Source organism: Branchiostoma belcheri, unplaced genomic scaffold, assembly GCF_001625305.1.
Source record: "Branchiostoma belcheri isolate BF01 breed outbred unplaced genomic scaffold, Haploidv18h27 scaffold27, whole genome shotgun sequence".
Taxonomy (NCBI): Eukaryota; Metazoa; Chordata; class Leptocardii; order Amphioxiformes; family Branchiostomatidae; genus Branchiostoma; species Branchiostoma belcheri.
Window position 1 is genome coordinate 129,165 of NW_017803876.1, and position 20,453 is coordinate 149,617.

The 20,453-nt window shown below is 41.1% G+C and overlaps 2 protein-coding genes across 3 annotated transcripts in view; one reads left to right on the forward strand and one right to left on the reverse strand.

Moving 5' to 3' along the window:
- Positions 1 to 95: 95 nt before the first annotated feature.
- Positions 96 to 16,145, forward strand: LOC109472283. The gene is made up of 18 exons (XM_019771956.1): positions 96 to 1,108; positions 2,343 to 2,500; positions 2,926 to 3,028; positions 4,053 to 4,250; positions 4,803 to 4,862; positions 5,738 to 5,881; positions 6,814 to 6,921; positions 7,936 to 8,058; positions 8,513 to 8,700; positions 9,059 to 9,279; positions 10,265 to 10,355; positions 10,524 to 10,590; positions 10,791 to 10,929; positions 11,472 to 11,729; positions 11,961 to 12,094; positions 12,816 to 13,172; positions 13,560 to 13,634; positions 14,541 to 16,145. Exons 1-18 carry the CDS (start codon positions 859 to 861, stop codon positions 14,903 to 14,905), a joined length of 3,039 nt encoding a protein of 1,012 aa, XP_019627515.1. The 5' UTR covers positions 96 to 858; the 3' UTR covers positions 14,906 to 16,145.
- Positions 1,417 to 20,453, reverse strand: part of LOC109472281 (dimethyladenosine transferase 2, mitochondrial-like) — a 26,108-nt gene continuing 7,071 nt past the window's right edge. Inside the window, exons 9-11 of one of the 2 annotated variants that reach the window (XM_019771953.1) lie at positions 18,722 to 18,870; positions 17,424 to 17,622; positions 1,417 to 2,136 (exon numbers count right to left, since the gene is read on the reverse strand). In XM_019771953.1, coding sequence (XP_019627512.1) covers positions 17,427 to 17,622; positions 18,722 to 18,870 — 345 coding nt within the window. In that variant the 3' untranslated portion in view covers positions 1,417 to 2,136; positions 17,424 to 17,426. Of the gene's footprint in view, positions 2,137 to 17,423; positions 17,623 to 18,721; positions 18,871 to 20,123; positions 20,319 to 20,453 lie in introns of those variants that run through there. The other variant, XM_019771952.1, reaches the window with a different exon arrangement.

The window sequence follows — 20,453 nt, forward strand, 5'->3', positions numbered from 1 at the left end:
AGTAGATACAAATACACATTTACATGACAATACATATACAGGCACGCAAACGAACATGTTACAAAATCACACAATACACAAGGGCACTGAAGTAAAGTCCAGAGTCTTGAAAGTCATTGCTACAATGACTCGTTGTACAGGCGTATTGCCTAGAGGTTAGCAACATCTGCTTGGTTTTGTTGGCTAACATGACCCTCTGAGTGAGTCAAGTGCGCTGGTAATTCAGAATACTGAAGTTTTCGCAGGATAATATTGTTAGTTTCAATTTACCGCAGTCTCACCACGTGTGGCTAATATATAAAATGTTGTCCATATGTAAGGAAGTTGAGAGACAAACATTCAAAGACTTAAGGAGCTGTGAAGCAAGATGACACTTTAATTCCAATCATCTTTAGACTTTCAATTGTCTGTACATCCTACCCTACTGACTCAGCTCAGAGATGCTATTTTACATTTTACATACGACTCTACGAACATAAGTCATTGCCCTGTAACATATTTACATTAAATGTACATGTATGGCATATGTAACAAAAGAACACAGCACAAGATTTTTGGCTTTTTTTTCCACTGGACACTTGGTTCTGTTTCCACAACAATAAGGTAATCTGGTGGAATAAAAAAGGATGAATAACTTTGACATAAGAAAGACATCCTAATGTTGTAATGTTACGGCATATGATTCTTGCCTTATACATGTACCACATTCCCACATGTGTAGCTTCTCAGTATGTAATCTTTCCTATCTCTTACTATTACTGTACAATATTACTAGTAGCCATTTCCAATCGTCATCATAGTCAGCCAGTCCTGTCAAAGATTTGTTTCACAAAGCAAACCCAGGCATGAAGGTTTAGTATGGTCAAGGTGCACTATGACAAAGTAATTAATACTAATAATAGAACTTCTATACAAAGTGGGCTGTTTATGACATGTCTCTACTTTCAATGCTTTCCTGTAGCCGGGCCTGACATGAAGTTTTGTGGCTCGACGCCGTACAACTGGACCAGTGGGGAGCTGGACTGCTGTGGGGATGAGGTCTACAACAGGAGGCAGTCGTGGTGCTGTCGGGACGGTTACCGGTCAGTCAAGCACCCGCGCAAGGAAGGTGAGGATAGGGAAGCAGATGGAATAAGAGACTAGAGAAGCAACATTTGCAAAGCAAATGCATAATGTTTACCTTCGGATCCGGACATGGTCTGCCCTGTTAATTTTTACTCAAACATATTCACATACATGTACTACTAGTATATGGTGACAGGAGCAGAGCAGACCATGAAATTGCAACATCAACAAATCATGTCATTGGCCAGGTCAGAGGTTAGTGTTTGGAACAGAAGAGGAGGAAGAAACTGAGTAAAAACAATATGTTTTCCTTTGGTAAACATAAATACATGTAGCTTCTATCTGCCCAGGTTGATAAAAAATACTGTAATTGACTTTGTCAAAAAAGGCTAAACATTCAGGCAAACACTGAGTAAATTGGGACTTACCCAAATTTTCCTGCTGCAATCAAGTGTTTCTGACGTCACTGCAGTGACGGAAGCTGCAGTAGACATGGTAGAAGGGTCCATCCATAAACCATGCAGACAGAGTCGGCCAAAAATTTGGGTAAGTCCCAATTTACTCTGTGTTGGCCTGAACGTTTAGCCTTTTTTGTCATAATGAATTACCGGTACGGTATACCAACACAGATGAACTTTCATGCTATGTAATTGACTTTGTCTTCACGGTAGCAAAATTACACAGTCTGGGGAAAATGGACATGTTTTCGGAACTTAATCTTCATGGTGGTGGCAAGATTTGTAGGGAGTGGATGAAAGACAAATAATTTGATAACGGTAATGACAAATTCACGGTACGGTGATCATGAAAAGTGTGAACATAAAAGTACCAAGAATAAAATCAGAAACTACAGTAGTAGATAGAAATTGGTCAAAGGAATTACAGTCACAGTTTAGTACATGTACAATGTCATGTAGAAATCGGCTAGAGAGTATAATTTGTAGAAAACATGCACTGTGAGCCAATATAATGATGAATGCGAGATTTCTGTAACCACCAGGATCTTGACACTGTGTCCTCTTCATGTTGGCTGAGTCTTGTACTTTGAAGGAGAAGTTTTTCACAGTCATCCTGAAAGACAAAGAAAATAACTTTGACAGTAGACACCAGTCACTGGCAATTCACAATCCACAATTAACTGTTAGATAACTCATTGAATGATAGATATTAATGATAAATGGAAATATTCATCACCTATATCAGAATCTGTGGTTTCCATTTCAGTTTAATCAATCATACAAAACTCATGACAGATGAAACAAATTTTGTACCCTCAGGGTTCTTCTGTTGTGGTACCGAGTACATTGACGGTACCACTGACAGCTGCTGTACCACCATTTACCACCACAAGCACCCCAAATCTTACAAGTTCAAGAACTTCATGTGCTGTGCCACTCAACATCACACCCAAGTATCAAAATGGATGACACCAGAGGTATGATGACACAATTTGTTTGCCCATGCGACAAATATATATATATATATATATCTTTTATAATTATATATATATGTATGTATGTATGTATGTATGTATGTATGTATGTATGTATGTATGTATGTATGTATATATATAACAGCTTGTCATAAAACCACATACTATGACATCTACATACTCTCATAGTCATAACTCTGCTAGGTACCATATATCTCCATTGTCCATCATTGTCAATGAAGACTTCTGCTAATGTCCAGTAAATACAAGTACTATCAAAGCCGTGTCACTGTTTCAAATCCGAAGTAAGACTAGTAACATACATGCATAAAATTGTGTGATTCTGTCTACATAACACTTGCTTTGTATCGAATATGCAATGTAGGCAACCACATGTTTGATACAAGAAATTTTTTCTCTTGTGACAGGACATAGCAGAGAGAATGTGCTGCGGACTTAATATCATGTACAAGAAGGAAGAGAGAGATCCTTATACCACATGCTGTAACGACGAGGTTGTCAAACGGACGGGTGAGTTTATTATCACACTGGCTTCCTGTGACGTAATCTGTACACGTGTGAGGTTCACGTCCGTGACTTAGGTACAAGTCAGTTTACACAGTGTCCAAGGTAACTCAAACACACAGTGACAGTATGGTATACAGTACAATCTAATGTTTCCTTCTGTTGTTGCTTAAGTCTCAGAGAATGTTCTTGCTTCTTAGAAATGGACTGATGTCAGATAGGCCGGTGACTCATCTCTTGTTTGTCGCACGTTTCCTGCTAACTCGACACAGATAAATGAGAGCTGACTCTTCTGGCCAAACTATTTGGTTGCTTGGTTGTCAGACCTTGTACTTTCCTACCACAAAATGTGAACAACTCTGATTGGCACATGTTTAGCTTGAAGTAACAGTGACATAGCAATCCAATCTTTAATGCTATCCAGCAAATCATTACAGCCACCAGGATCAATGTACAGGTTTCGTAAAACCAGTAGCAGTCTATGCCAAAAAGCAGTTACTCAAGCAACTGGATATGATTTTGAAAACGTCAGACATTTCAGCTAGTAAACACTAGCTTTCGTCAGTAACTTGCTAAAGCTAGTGGATACTAGCTGAAACGTCTGACGTTTTCAAAATCATATCCAGTTGCTTGAGTAACTGCTTTTTGGCGTATCATATTACCTGGATGTCTAACCTTCATTGACGCAGTAGCAGTCTAGTAGTAGTGTTTTGTTCCTTTATATCCTTCTACATTTCTCAAGAGATGAGAGATACAGTGCTGCATTCAGCAGGCCCACGGCTTCCAGGCATTAACTGTTACCTGTCAGTGACCTTCTAATTCTACAAACATGGCATCGAAATGCGACTACCGGTAACAGGATGTGTGCAGGGTATAAAATGTGCTGCCACAGACCACATCACCCCCACTTGCTGGCTTACACACTTTCCAGGCTGAGCTACAACTTTATACAACTGTTTTGAAACACCTCCCAATATGTGGAAGGTAATTTTCACTTGTGTAAATGTGTACGTGCTGGTGTTTCTAACAGTGGGCCAGGGCTGCTGTGCAGACCGTGGACTGTTCGACAACTCGACCCACATGTGCTGCGAGGGTAAGGAAACGGTGAAGCGGAGCGAATGCTGCCAGGGGCAAGTCCATTCGCCGGAGGAGGGGAGGACAGCTTGCTGTAAAGGGAAGGCGTACAACCCAGACACCCACACGTGCTGCCAGGATACAGTTGTGACAGGTAATGTCTCAATTTCTCTATGCTAAGATTTTGCTGAGAGCTGAAAGGCGTCAAGTGGCTGAGTGGCTAGGCAAGCTGACACAAGACCAAGAGGCTGTGGGTTCGATTCCTGGTATTCCTGGCTAGACATAACCTAGATTCCTAGGTTATGTTTAGAAAAGGCATTTGACACCACTTTACTCAGTCCATCCAGGTGTAAAATAGGAACCTAACTTTGGTTGGGGAGGTAAAAGGTGGTGGAAGGAGAGGGATGGGCTCCGCCTTGTAATACCAAGCCCTTACTTTAAGACATAGCGGATTAACAACTCACTGCTCCTAAAAAGGCTATGGGACTGCCTTTACTATTACAAGCTATGTCATCGTATGTCCCAGCTATATATTTTTGTCTCTTGCACTTTCTAGAAGGCAAATCTGGCACTTCAAATGAAGTGTGGCTAAATTTTCAACAAGCTCCAGGTGCTCTGCATATGACAAGGGATTTCTTCAAAGTCAAAGTTAAAGACATCTAATAGTATATGTGATGACAAAGTCTTTTTTTAAATTTCTACACAGGAACTGGTCAGTGTTGTGGTAAGACTGTGATGGACCCCAACACGGATTCCTGTTGCCTAGGTAACCAATAATATTAAATCATTCAATTTCTGACTATCTTAACATACATGTAGATATGAATGACTGTACCTGCTTTTAATTCCTCTTGGGTATGTTCCCCAAGTTTTTGCCCTCTATCTTCGTCCTGTTTTATTTCTGTTAAATTGGTATGCATATGATCAAGGACACATAATGGATGAAGGAAGCCAAAATCAAAAGCATGTACTCGGTAAATGCAAGTACAATGTACATGTACAAATGTTGCAGAAGTTGATATGCGTATTATGTCATTACTACATGTATAAAATATACTGTCTCATTTATGTATGTCATTATGTAGAACATGGGACTATTCAGCATCAACTGCCTATAAAGAGGAAGTCAAACCTTATAACAGCAAGCATATATTAGGCCATGTTGATTTGATTATATGGATGACATCCTCTGGGAACCCCAAAACTAATGCGCGCGTGCGAATAAAAAAAAAGTTTTGCAAAAAAAAAAAGTTGCTTTCACTATGAAATCTACGTGGTCATGAAGGTTGAACAAATGGCACAGAATATGTTATGGCGAATAATCTACTCTTCGAATTCATTTCTTTACATTTTTATCTTTTTTCCTTTGATTTTGGCATTCTACGACATTGGTATCGTTTCTAAATGTTTTCCTTGCAACTTGTGGTATATATTTGCTCATTTAGCAACTGTTTTGCACGATTTACAGTATGGTTGAAAACTTTTTTTTTTTTTGGAAACGGCCGAAAATTCATGCGCGCGTGGATGTCATCCATATAATCAAATCAACATGGCCTTATTGTATTGTACTATCTTTGAATCTGTAAAAGCAATTAGCCTTCAGGCATGATTTTGCAAATAAAGTTCATTATTGCCCAACAGATACAGTTGAACAGGATGCCAGCGTGCCACAGACCAGCCCCCATCATGGATGCTGTGGCCTCAGCTCCATGAACAACCAAACCCACACGTGCTGTGCCGGGACAGCTGTGCCGAGGGAAGTGGGAAAGGCCTGCTGTGGGAAAAGTAAGACTTTTGAAACTTTATTTTCAAGCCCTGACAATGTCTGAATTTTGTTGACTTCACATTTAAGACTTGTTACACATAAAAAATTGGAGGTATAACCCATGCACGTCAATATTTCTACAGAAATCTATACCTTATTATAATAAGTTTTATATATGTTTGTACCTTACAGATGACTGTGTGTGTGGACTTTTCTACATACAGCTATATCTTAAAGATATGGTAGTTAAATTAACATATGGTATAATATTATGATGTAACTGCACTAGACATCAAACAAGATGGCTATATTAGAAGGTTCTTTATTCAACAACCAGGCATTTACACATCCACTAGCTGGAGTTCAAATCAGAAATAGCCACCAAAATGTTGAAAGTTTGTTTGCTTGTGAATGTGTAAACCCCTGGTCATTAAATGAAGAGCTACATGTACAATCTTTTTCCAACCTGATGAAATTTGGTTGCTCACTATTCATAATGTACAATGTTTGTATGTTCCGATCATTTATTGCATCATGTGCACATCTGTGTGGCGTCGCGTGGTGTAGTGGTTAGAGCATTTGACTATGAAGCGGGGAGACCCGGGTTCGATTCCAGATCGTACCCGGGACATGTCTGAACATGCGCCCCGACGTTGTGCCCTTGGGAAAGGCACTTTACACGAATTTCCTCACTCCACCCAGGTGTGAATGGGTACCTAACTTCGGTTGGGGAAAGTCGTATTGAGGTCACCTTGTGGCACCAAATGGCAGCCGCACAGACCCTTGTGACAGTTCCACAAAATTTGTGGAACAAATATGTGTACATGTGTATATTATTTGATTGTCTTGCATCAATTCAGCCGTATAAAGGCTGTGACTGCACGGGTACTGTTTGGTCAATAAAACCATTTATTATTTATTGGACAATAAACCATTTATTATTCATCTGCAGCCACCTACAACCTGACATCCGAGCTGTGCTGTGGACCGAACCACGACGTGATCCAGACTAAAGTCACTGACAAGATGCAGTGCTGTGGGGCGGGGACGTTTGAATCTGGTGTGGACAACTCATTCTGAACCTATGTCCTGCTGGCATTTTGTACACAATGTTTTCAAATAATCATTTGTATGTCTTAACCCTTGTCCTGCTGGTATTTTGTGCACAATATTTTCAAATAATCATTTGCATGTCTTAACCCTTGCCCTGCTGACATTTTGTACACAATGTTTTCAAATAATTTCATGTCTTAATCAGGTCATAGATCCCAGACTTTTTTTTTGCCCTTCGGTGGTGTGGTTACTTCCGCATTTGTTGCGTTTCGTTGCACGAGAAATACCCCCATATTGCACACATATACAGGGCGCTATATAGATAGGACCCTAACATAGGATTTACATAACTCCTGCACATGTTCGAAACAACAAACAACATTTACTAGTTTTATTATACACTGTATACTTCGACTGTACATATATCGTAGTGGTAATTCATAACTTTTAATCTTCAGTGATAATTGTATATGTCTATGATAATGTATGTATGTACTGTCACCATAATTCAGTCTTAGGACTGCAAGTGTGACAAATGTGAGGGAAATTTCAAATTCAAAATATTAATAAACCGTTCTTATAACATTCCGTAAATCCCATGTAAACATTTCACTGATGAAGAGTGTTGGAATAACACTTGAAATGTCAGACTGTCAAAGTCTTATCCAGTGGAAAAGTGTGAAACACTACTTTATTGACGCTCGAAATGAGTTAACTATTCAAACTTCTACAATTTACCCCAATTTTACTAAACTTACAGACAAAGAAAAAACTGTTCTTCTTTTAACTTCCCAAAACCCACTAGTTTTGGAAAAGGTGGGACATTACGTCTAAAAAGGAGAAGTCAAATCCCTTAGACATAGTTTTAGACATAGCTATAGCTTTAGACAACTACCTTTTATCATGTAGATTTTAGTTATTTTATACTCTGTTTCATTGTTCTTTTATGTTTGTAATTTGCAATTAGCCCCAAGGCACGAATTTGCAATAAACTTCTCATTGACTTGATCTATTGTTGTAGGTGAGGAGAACTGTTGTGTGGGGAGGAGGAACAGCATCCGGATCCCTGCAGGGAGGGAGTGCTGCAGGACAGAGGACGGGGAGTACCGGGGCTACGACCCAGGGAACGCCACCTGCTGTGGGAGTAAGCACTATCATTAGATAGCTTTAAACAATGTTAGATGTTCAAAGGTTAGGTGTAACGAGTTATTCTGTGTAATGTAGCCATGCTGCGTGCCTGTGAGGCTGGTGTGTTACGCCAAAGGACAGTTAAACCAGCTATACAGATATAGATACAGTTAGCTAGAGTGAGTGAGTGAGTGAGTGAGTGAGTGGGTGAGTGAGTGAGTGAGTGAGTGAGTGAGTGAGTGAGTGAGTGAGTGAGTGGGTGAGTGAGTGAGTGAGTGGGTGAGTGAGTGTGAAAAGGAAGGCAGAGTGAGTAGAGTGTGGTCGAAGTACATGTAAGTCCTATCAGTCTGACTTGGAGTGCCAGCTCCCCTCTGACTCTGACTGTGTCACATCCTTGGCACTTAATTGATTTTATCACGGATCCACATTTTAAGCTCCTTGATTTTACTACATCATCTCCCTCTTGACAGGCCAGGTTCATGATGGTGTCCCAAAGAGCAAGAACATGTGCTGTGGAGGAACTATGCGGACAGACCAACAGCTCTGCTGCGAAGACAACAGGAAGAACTACAAGGTCCTTACAAAGAAGGGGCAGGAAGACAAGTGCTGTCTGAATCACGACACCAATGACATCTCATTGTACAACAGCAAAGACATGGTGAGTCAGTTGTTAAGTCCGTTTTAGACAATTTCATCATAAAAAGAGTATAAAGAATGACTGTATTGAATAAAGATGATATCACATGTACTACACTAGTACTCAAACCCACGCCCAAGCCACCACCAGTCCTCTTCAATTTGGCCACCTGTCAATAACAGCCACATTTTTCTGGTCCCAATTTTTTTTTCACAGTCATTCAGCGTTCTGAGACTCCTGACCAAAAAGGCCACCTGTCCAAAAAGACCACTTTACCTCAGTCCCAATGGGTGGCCTTCTTGGGCAGGTTTGACTGTGAACTATGAGACATGGCTGGGAGTAAGATTGTTTAATGAAAGCTCTGCACTTCCTTTCTCAGGTCTGCCAGCATGGCAAGCTGTCCTACAAACACCCGGGATGGGTGCCGTGTGGAGGCAAGGACTACGACCCCCGTGTGACGCTCTGCTGTTCTGGAGTTCCTCGCTCCAAGGGGGACAACTCAGACAGAAAGTGCTGTGGGTACAGCACCCATGCATACTCCCCATCCTTCCAGTCCTGTTGCAGTGGACGGATCAAAGACGATCCTGAACAGATCTGGGGGTAAGACAACCACTGTACATGTACTTAGTATACTTTATCCATCCACTTCTACCATCTGGGGTGTCGTGGGGAGGTACAGTTGGCGGCTGACGGCGAGTCTGGAGGCTGTAGTAGACGTAAGGCCATGTCTGTTTAGGGTGTCCTTCACGCTGTCGATCCACTTCTTCCTTAGTCGCCCCCTGGCCTTGGGTCTGGATTGTCTGCTGTTATATGCTCTATGTGGCACACTGGCATGTGGCGGCATCCTAACCTGATGTCCAAACCACAAACCACTGTACATGTATCAGCTGCAAATCTAAGAACAATGCTTTCACATTTTGTCCAAAGACCCTTAGGGACAAACGTGTCAGAGTTTGTCATTTTTGCACTGTATTACTTAGCCTATACTGCAGGAACTAATAACATTGTCTTCGTCATCATCAGTACTTTCCATGTTACATGTAACGTTACATGACTTGTAATTTTCTTTCTTTATCCATTTTTTTAAACGAGTTTGCTCGCTGCAAGGCCCCATCAAGGACATTATATTCATATTCAAAAATAATGTCCTTGGCCCCATGGACCACTTCTAGGCACTGAACTAATGCTCACGAAAGCAGCATCTCTTCTCCCTAAGTCAGAACCATCAAGCTTAGGCAAGCTTGACTAACAGTTACTGACTCAACAGGCAAAGCAGGGGTTACGAAGGCTGCTAACATCTTCTATTTGTGGGGTCGTGTGGTGTAGCGGCAGAGTGCGCGACTCGGAACTAAGAGTCCAGGGTTCGAGTCCTGACATGCCACCGATCTTGTGCCCTTGGGAAAGGCACTTTACACGACTTTCCTTACTTAGCTCAGGTGTAAATGAGTATTGTCCTGTCATGTATTTGTCCCCTGTGTTGGTGGCGGCATTAATATAAGTTGAAGAAACTTGAGTGTGTCGTCACCACGTCTGGTGATTACATGTTGGAATAAAAAAAAAAAAAAACATCTTCTATTTCTCGCAGGTGCTGCAAAGGTGTGTTCTATCACAAGAACACCCACGACTGCTCAGGACCAGATGATCATGGCGAGCGGCTGGTTTTGTATGCCGGAGAAGAGGCCGAGGCTCCCACAGATGCTGCACCTGCCGTCCCAACGTCTCCAGCTGCACCTGCCGTCCCAACGTCTCCAGCTACACCTGCCGTCCCAACGTCTCCAGCTGCACCTGCCGCCCCAACGTCTCCAGCTGCACCTGCCGTCCCAACGTCTCCAGCTACACCTGCCGTCCCAACGTCTCCAGCTGCACCTGCCGTCCCAACGTCTCCAGCTGAAGAGACGATCACCTGTGCAGGTACGTCGGTGAAGGTTGGACATCCAGGTAATAAGATACGCCAAAAAAAACCAGATGTTTCAGGTAGCATCCACTACCTTTTGCCCGTGACACTAAGAGACTGCAGGAGAAATGCAGGTTTACAAGGCTTTAGCACAAACCAATGATCGATATGCAAATAAGCGAAGACTCATTGCGCTTATATACTTTCGCCTGTGCAGGTGTGACGTACGGCAGGTGGAGCGATGACGGCCGAGAGAGAAGGTGCTGCAGTAAGAGGAGGTTTGTTGCAGCGTACTTTCCACACAACCAGACCTGCTGTGGTGACAAGGTGTTTGACCTGCCTGATGACACAGCCAGGTAACTACATTTCTACTCCATACTTCCACCCATTCTAAACTTCTTCTGTTTAAAAGGCAGACTTTGTATTCTGTATCTGTCTGTATTGGTATAGCTGGTATAACTGCCCTTTGGTGTAACACACCAGCTTTGCAGTCACGCGGTGTGGCAGGAGCTAGCTATATTACACCAAACGACTTGTATCAAGGCACTGGCTGAGTACCTTGTACTTGTATCCATGATACATCGATGAAGGTTAGACATCCAGGTAATGGGATACACAAGAATCTGTTACTCAAGCAACTGGATAGATTTTCAAAATCTAAGCAACTGGATTTTCAAAATCTATCCAGTTGCTTGAGTACTAGTAACAGCAATAATATATTATCTTGTGTACTTGTATCCATGTAGCTGGAAGAACGACAGTAACCAATGTTTTTTGCACAGCATGTATCAACAGTACTAGTACGTGCCTCCCAACAGGATCTACTCTACCCTGAACTGTAATGAGCCAGTTAACACTTAATTCTGTCATACATGACTCTCACTGTTCTTACTTTTAGGTGTTGCCGAGGGGTTGCCTACGACAACACCACACATTGCTGCGTCAACCAGAAAGTAACCAACTGCACAGACCAGCCCCCTCCTGCCACCCCTACACACACCAGGGAACAGTTCTCCTGCAGTGGGTACAAGCACGACCGTTATGATGAGCAGGGTAACGAGAGAGTGTGCTGTCCACGTGGCACCAACAGTTATAGTCCTGCTACACAGAAATGCTGTGGCAACAGAGTGGCAGACATCCCTAGTTCCAGGGCTGGGTACGTTACACCATTTCTAAATGTACCTGTAAAGTAAGTTTATCAAGTCCAGGTTTGAGCCGACAGAAAAGATGAACAAATGTACAACGTCTCAACAGAAAGTCCACGTAACTTATTGATGACCACTACCTCTAGTAAGACTTGTATAACTTATAACTTGCAAGTTAAAAGTATAACGTGTGAAAGAAAAGCACTATTCTTTTCAACCAAAACCCATTCATATACGCACAGGTGCTGCAATAGGGTGCCATACAGTAAGGACAAGCACAGATGCTTTCAGAGAAGACGACTGATTCTCCTGCCTCAGCCAACTTCACCTCCAACTGAAACGGTGCAGAAGACTTCTCCCCAACAGCCAGAAGAAGGTGAGAAATTACTTCTATGCAGATGAAGACTCTCTCTTAAGTCTTGTACTACTTGTATTATGCCTATATATTGATAGCACATAAAATGTTATATGATGGTCAGGCTTCACTTTTGTTTCACTTATTTTGGTATTATGATTTCATGCGCAGTGTATGCTACTTAAGTTACCTTGCTTTTGTATTATTTAGTAACTTTTGTAACTTTATAAGTTACTTTTGTTGTTATTTGTATTAGTTTGAGTTTGATGTTTTTGTTTGGGGTCTTCTCTAGGCCCAGGGCTCATTGATATGTATCCCCCTGGTTAAATAAATAAAAACAAACAAACAAACAAAGAAGAGAAAATACATTGGGTACAAAGACCCCAGCTTCAATCTGCTGTGTTTTCTAAATGTATGCCTTTTTGTGCAGTATGTTTGTTCCTTGGATAGGCTGTCCTGTGCTGTTCTCATGTTGTCATTGTTCTTTTCTCATCAGTCTGATGTTTGTTTAGTATTTGTGTTGTAGCAAACTTGTCTACTTGTTGCGCTAAAAAAAGGTACTCAAGTAACCGGATATGATTTTTGGGAAAGGTCTGCTTACTTGTTGTTGCATTGTTGGTCTCTCTTACTATAGAAGTTACATGTTTGAGATCTTTCTTCCATACCACATGGATAGAACAAGGGATGTCCCTCCCTCCTTCCTGTAGTAATTGTTTGTTCGTTCCTTTGTCTGTCCATAAAGGCAAGAGCTCCACCCCTGGCTCTACCACACTTCCCTCCACACCTACCACAACACCAACCACCAACCCGTCCACCCCCACCCCATCATGGGTACCCAACTACCACGAGTGCGGTGGTAAAGAGTACGATCCAACCACTTACATCTGCTACAAGAACAAGAAATACTCAAAAGACGAGAATGATATCTGCCAAGGAAAGCTGATCTTCACCAGGAAGAAGAAGTGCTGTGCCGGACGCATAAGGAAGCTCTGGAAGAAGAAAACAGAATGCTGCGGCAAACGGCTGGTGAACCCAGAGAGGATGGACTGTGTTGACAACAAAGCTGTCCTGAGGACAGGAAAACCTGTCAAGAGAACGGGTACTAGAAGGGTACATTCCTACAATTGCTGTGATTCACGTAATTGTTTCCAAACTCATAACAGTTCCCTGTCAAATTAACAGAAATCATATCTGAATGTTGCAGTACCAATGGTATATGGTACTGCATGTAATGTGCGTTAAGGTAAAAATTGGGCTCCTGATTACTAGTAAATACACATGTAGTTCAACTTAGGTGGCCTGTGGCTGACGAAACCCCAAACTTTATACTGTCTCTTACCCTGTTACATTTGTACATGTTCATACACAGACAGACACACACATAAATATGATGACAGCATTTTCCTTGCACTATAAATTAGGTGTAAGAAGGTCAAGCTATGCTAAAAATACTAACAGTCTTAATGACAGCATTTTTCTTCTCCAGAATCGTGTGGAGAGTGTGGAATCAAATTCAAGCGAAGACTGGATTGGAAATTCCCCGAATGCTCCAAGGCAAACAGTAAGGAAAACCTTCTTAGCAGTTAACAGTTATCACAGTTTTACATACAAGACGTTCGATCCCTTAATTTTTGTTACATGTTTAGGAATACAAGACTCTTTTAGTCTTTTTTTGTGTTGTTGTCAAACAGCAAAAGCTGCTATACTTTCACTGCCAAAAATGAGAAAGTTCTGAAATAGATTGACGGTAACTTTGTAAAAGTCTAGTAGAATATGCATAATACACTATATAGTGTATTATGCATATTCTACTAGACTTTTACAAAGCTTGATATCAAGTACTTTTGGCAAATAATGCATGAAAATGCTTGAACTAAAAGTCAATGATAGGAAGGAGGCTGAAAAGTAAACTCCTTTCTCTTCACCTGGCAATCCAAGACTTTATACGATATATCATGATTTTACAGAAAATGTAATGAATTTACAGAAATTCCCTATGTCAGACTTAGAGCTGTGTACCTAAACAAATTTTAGGTACAGGTACAGGTACAGGTACACAGGTTTAGGTACAGGTCCGGACCTGAACCTGTACCTGAACAATTCGACCAATTTATATGCTCTTCTGAACTCCTTCAATAACAAAAAAACATAAATAAACTTGATAGTTAAGGTGTATTCTTTGTTTATGGCGAATGCTCAGACAAAAAAATATAGGCAAAACTAAGTGTTTTTGTTTTCATGAACACACTGTCCTTACACAGGGACCCATTGTTAACCAGCTATTTACACATTTGAGGTCACAAATAGGCATAAAATTGGTGTGAAATTATTTAGGTACAGTACCGGTACTGAGGGATTAGGTATTTTGGACCTGTACCTAATCAATTTTTCCGGTACAGTATCGGTACTGCGTACCGGTACACAGCTCTACTCAGACTCAACCATCTCCTCTCATTGTTCCTACCAGTATTCTCAGCGAAAGTTGAGATGGAGTTTCCTCCTCTGAACACCAACATGACAACCTTCATCCTCACCAACATTGACGACGGAACAGCAAGAACCAAGAGACAAAGCAACACAAACAACAAGCCACTTCAAAGCTACATGTACCTAACTATGCAGGTTCATCGGTGCCAGTGCCCCACTTTTCGCATAGGCAAGACCTACCTGTTTCTGACAGACTCAGATGTTGCCAGTAGCGGTGAATTCACTTACGATCCAGTCAAGTTTGTGGTGACAAGGTTTGATTTCAAAAGGATGTTTATTATCAAGAAGTTATACAAAAGGGGAAAGTGTTCGCAGTATGGTAAGGCTTACCACCCCACTGTTTGAGTCACGAAAATAACAGAAACAAAATAAGTCTGTATTTTTTTGAGACATGCAAAGGTTTGATATAACCATGATGGATTTCGACGATGGTTTAGTAATTATAAGAATATTTGGGCGAAACAAAAATCATGTCAAGCTTGAAATCCTCACTGCTTATATTTTGGCATTCCCAAGTGCGTGTGACCCTAACTAATTAATGTATTTATGTTTGTTGGCAACCAACATGAAGAAAAAAACTATTTGTAGTTTGAATCAAGAACGCTTTCCCTTTTTGTGTAACTCTCTGTGAGAGCGTGAGCCCAGAGAATGGTGCTTGTGTAATTGTAAATGGGCCGTTATGTCCTGTCAATGTGTTGTTTTACTGAATTTTTGCTAAAACTAAAAGGAGCTGTATAATTATTACCAGCGGTGTGCTACACACATGTCTGACAAATGCTATGCTGGTAATTTTGGTGTATTTTTAAAAAACAGATTTTAGCTAAACTATGCTTCCATCAGTTATATGGTGTGATCATGATTAATTTTGTTTCATTATGGATTTATATGGATATACATGACTTGTTTTATGATAAGAAGTGGAAAATTTTGTGGGACTGCAATTTAAATGTATGGCAGCTATTATGGGGTGAATTTTTGGAACAACTATTCTGTATATGTAAATAACACTAGCTTATAAGCATAACAAAAGATGGAAGCATTATCACTGTGTGTATTATGGAGCTGTATATATCATTATGCAACTAGAAAGTTTGGCTTGATAGCTTTCATTTTGTTTTAGCTGGAATGAATGATTAACCTAATAGTATTATATAGCTAGATGCTAGAGCCTCATACCTTGTATAGACATTAGTAGTCAGTCTAGTACAGACACTGCATATATATATTAACCGTTTGACAGAATTATGTCATTAAAAATTTATAATTGTCATTAAAAATTTATAATTATTTGTTTCCAAACTGACAAACTGCTGCCAATTCTTGAAACAACAGAAATATATGCCATGTATCAGTGTTTTTAATAAGTTTTTAATATAGTGAACAATAATTTGTATACCGGTAATTATTATACTCGTATTGTTAACTGGCCAATATTTGCCATTTCAATCTTTCTTCAATTGTACTTTGTTGAATTGTTAGTTAAACAGGGTGTTATTAATTTGAAGTGCATATCAATAACTACTGCTTCTGGCAGCTACTATTGTGCACTATTTTGGTGGAGTGAAATAAAAAAATCCTTAAAATGCTTTACTGTATACATGTTGTAGCTTCTAGAGTTATCATGCTGAACTACATACAAACAGCCAAACATACATCCGAACAAACACTACCAAAAGACCGATAAAATCTGGTCTATATGCCCTAAATGCCCTAAATAACCTTTAGTCTCCCATTCACAATACGGGTACTCACCGCTACCCACTTGCAGGGTGGTGGACAGGGAGTAGCGTCCCTGCCCATTGAGGAGCTAGGTCCCCTCCTCTTACTCACCCCAATACAAACTTAACAAGAAAGCGACCACCCCTCACTCCCCCCCCCCCCCCGTGTCATGAGCCTTCAACTTAATGAAGTTTTGACATGTACTTTGAAGATAAGAAGATATATTGTCAGGAGGTCATTATAGACAGGATTCTTCGTGCTTGTGTCAATAATTGAAATGGGATCACCAAAAGGGGCCTCAGTATCACAGTGGCCAGATGGCCCTTATCAGAGGTGGTCACTTGTAGTAGTAGTAAGTTGTACAGGTTTGACTATACACACAAATGCTACCAAAAACCTAACTTTCTAGGCGAAGATAACAAACATGTGAGGTCGTGTGGCATAACGGTACCGTCTTCGACTCGGAACCAAGAGGTCCCGGGTTCGAACCCCACCTTGTCACTGATCTTGTGCCCTTGGGAAAGGCACTTCACACGACTTTCCTCACTTCACTCAGGTGTAAATAAGTACCTAGCTTTGGTAAGGGAATTGTCCCTCGGATAGGACGTTAAATGGAGGTCCCGTATTTGAGGAGAGCCACACCCCACACGTTACAGAACCCACCATACCTTTCGATAAAGAGTAGGGGCATGTCTCGGTGTGCGATGGTCCAAATACATGTACTTATCTGATTATTCACTACGGACTCCAGGAAAAGCAGTGTGAAATTCACACTAATGGAGATCCCAAACAAACAAATGTACCTGTCAATCTGTAGTCCTGTTGTTGATGGCCGTGGATCTCCTCGTAAGCCTCCTCCTCCCACCACGTGTTGTGGAAGCTTTAATTTATACATATCATCTGTATCCGTATCTGTACATGTAGAACTGGTATAACGACTAGGCAAAGGTAACACACCTGTGACCATTATGTACCTGTCACGCTGCAGTCCTGTTGTTGATGGAGTGGATTTGTTCGTAAGCCTCCTCCTCCCACCACGTGTTGTGGAAGCTTTTATACAGGTCATCTGTATCCGTATCATTCTGTACATGTAGAACTGGTATAACGACTAGGCAAAGGTGACACACCCGTAACCATTACGTACCTGTCATGCTGCAGTCCTGTTGTTAATGGAGTGGATTTGTTCGTAAGCCTCCTCCTCCCACCACGTGTTGTGGAAGCTCCCGTTCTGCAGCAGCAGGAGGAACAGCTTCATGAACTGTGGGGGGGAGAGGTCGCCCGCACGCATGTCTGGTCTCAGGCCTAGGTCGGACAGGATGTCCAGGCTGCCAGGCACCCAGATTCTGTATGAGGGAAGCAAGGTTGTAATCTTAGGCCACACCAATTTAATTTGTTGGTTCTCGGATTCGCCTCTTCATTTTTTTCTGATTTGCAAAAAAACAAAAAAAAGATTCTGGTTCTGAATCAACTCAAAAATGCTCATATTTTGCCCCCAACAGTTGAGAAAAGTCCTTTTTCTTCCTAGTTGTTGCAGTGTTTCCATCTATCAATGCAGTGGTTTGATTAAAAGTTCAAAATTCAATGTTTAAATATTAACACAACCTTTTGTGTTGACTTCATGGCTCCTATCGTAGCATTTGGGACTATAATAGGATGCCTAGACCTGTTTTTATTTTTATTTTTTTCGCCCTGTCGCTTCATGTTTTTTCTGACAAAATCCGAGAACCAACAAATTAAATTGGTGTGGCCTTAAGCTTACTTTTTTACAGGTTTCGATTACTATTCTTTACAGTACTATTATGAAGGTTCACCTCTGTTCTCTCACCTACAGCTTTTGACCAGTCACCTGTCACGTGGCTTCTTTGAAGTGTGACGTCAACACTGGGTCTACTGAGAAAGTGACTGGTCGAAAGCTCTAGGTGAGAGAACTTCTTTGTGTAGTATGTAAGAGAGGCACCGCCATAGTTGGAAGACCTGCTGTCTGCAAGTTTTGCTCCAGGTAAATGTTGTCATAAACCTTCTCCCGGACACTGTCACCAATATACAAATGTGTTGCCAGAAGTTTACATGTACTTCAGCAGTATTAAATGTAAGAATGGCATTGCTGTTACAGTAGTTTTTTTTTTTAACGGTGTCACTCAATCATCAGTCAATGCAAGGCCATTTGGCCACTTCTAGGCATAGAGCTAGCCTGTAACTGTAACAGCAACTCTTCTCCCTGAGTCAGAAACATCATCACAAGTAGTGAGGACTAACTGACCCAATAGGAGAAGCAGGGGTTACGAGGCTAGTCGGGAAAATTCCCTACCCCTTTTTTGACCATAATGGTTTGTTCCACTTCCGCTCACGTGGGTTCTTTAACGTGCTTGAGGTGTGTCTCCTCAAACACGGGACCTCCATTTTAACGTCCCATCCGATAAGACGATAAGTTGTTGTACTTACTCCATCCTGTCTGCCAGCTTGGCCCTGGGCTTGGCCATGAGCTGTCTGACCAGGAAGATGAACTGGCTGCCGTTCTGCGGGGTCAGTCCATGGTCAAACAGGCCATCCTTTGGGGTCAGTCTCACCAGACACATGTGGTCATTCACAAACTGGGGGGGGGACAAACATTGATTGGTTTATTGTCTTGATTCATAACAATACAATAAAATACATTGCAGCCACTTGTACATAGTACAAGTCACGGAATTATGCATATTATGCCGACACAAAAATGATGTTCTGTGGGGTATCACCAGACACAAGTGGTCATTCACAAACTGGGGGGACAAACATCGATTGGTTTATTGTTTTGATCCATAACAATACAATAAAATACATTGCATGCAGCCACTTGTACATAGTACAAGTCATGGAATTATGCATATTTGGCAGAGACACATGTGGTCATTCACAAACTGGGGGGGACAAATATTGATTGATTTACTGTTTCGATTCATAACAATACAATACAATACTTTGCAGCCACTTGTACAAGTCATGGAATTATGCATATTTGGCAGAGACACATGTGGTCATTCACAAACTGGGGGGGACAAATATTGATTGGTTTATTGCCTTGATTCATAACAATACAATAAAATACATTGCAGCCACTTGTACATAGTACAAGTCATGGAATTATGCATATTATGCCGACACAAAAATGATGTTCTGTGGGGTCTCACCAGACACATGTGGTCATTCACAAACTGGGGGGAACAAATATCGATTGGTTTATTGTTTCGATTCATAACAATACAATACAATACATTGCATACAGCCACTTGTACAAGTCATGGAATTATGCATATTTGGCAGACACAAAAAGGACATTCTGTGGGGTCTCACCAGACACATGTGGTCATTCACAAACTGGGGGGGACAAACATCGATTGGTTTATATTATTGTTTCTATTCATAACAATACAATACAATACATTGCATGCAGCCACTCGTACAAGTCATGGAATTATGCATATTTGGCAGACACAAAAAGAACAGGCCAGCCTTGGGGTCAGTCTCACCAGACACATGTGGTCATTCACAAACTGGGGGGGTACAAATATCGATTGGTTTATTGCCTTGATTCATAACAATACAATAAAATACATTGCATGCACTTGTACATAGTACAAGTCACGGAATTATGCATATTTGGCCGACATAAAAATGATGTTCTGTGGGGTCTCACCAGACACATGTGGTCATTCACAAACTGGGGTGGGGGGGACAAACATTGATTGGTTTATATTATTGTTTTGATTCATAACAATACAATACAATACATTGCATGCAGCCACTTGTACAAGTCATGGAATTATGCATATTTGGCAGACACAAAAAGGACATTCTGCGGGGTCAGTCCCTCACCAGACACATGTGGTCATTCACAAACTGGGGGGAACAAACATCGATTGGTTTATTGTTTCGATTCATAACAATACAATACAATACATTGCATGCAGCCACTTGTACAAGTCATGGAATTATGCATATTATGCCGACACAAAAATGATGTTCTGTGGGGTCTCACCAGACACATGTGGTCATTCACAAACTGGGGGGGACAAGCATCGATTGGTTTATTGCCTTGATTCATAACAATACAATACAATACATTGCATGCAGCCACTTGTACATAGTACAAGTCACGGAATTATGCATATTCTGCCGACACAAAAATGATGTTCTG

Excerpts from the sequence above, each read along its gene's own strand:
- LOC109472283 (XM_019771956.1), top strand. The coding sequence starts at position 859 with ATGGTCAAGGTGCACTATGACAAAGTAATTAATACTAATAATAGAACT. Across the intron at positions 10,356-10,523 it reads TGGTTTTGTATGCCGGAGAA|GTCCCAACGTCTCCAGCTGC; the intron begins GAGGCCGAGGCT and ends GCTACACCTGCC. Across the intron at positions 13,173-13,559 it reads AAAACCTGTCAAGAGAACGG|AATCGTGTGGAGAGTGTGGA; the intron begins GTACTAGAAGGG and ends TTTCTTCTCCAG.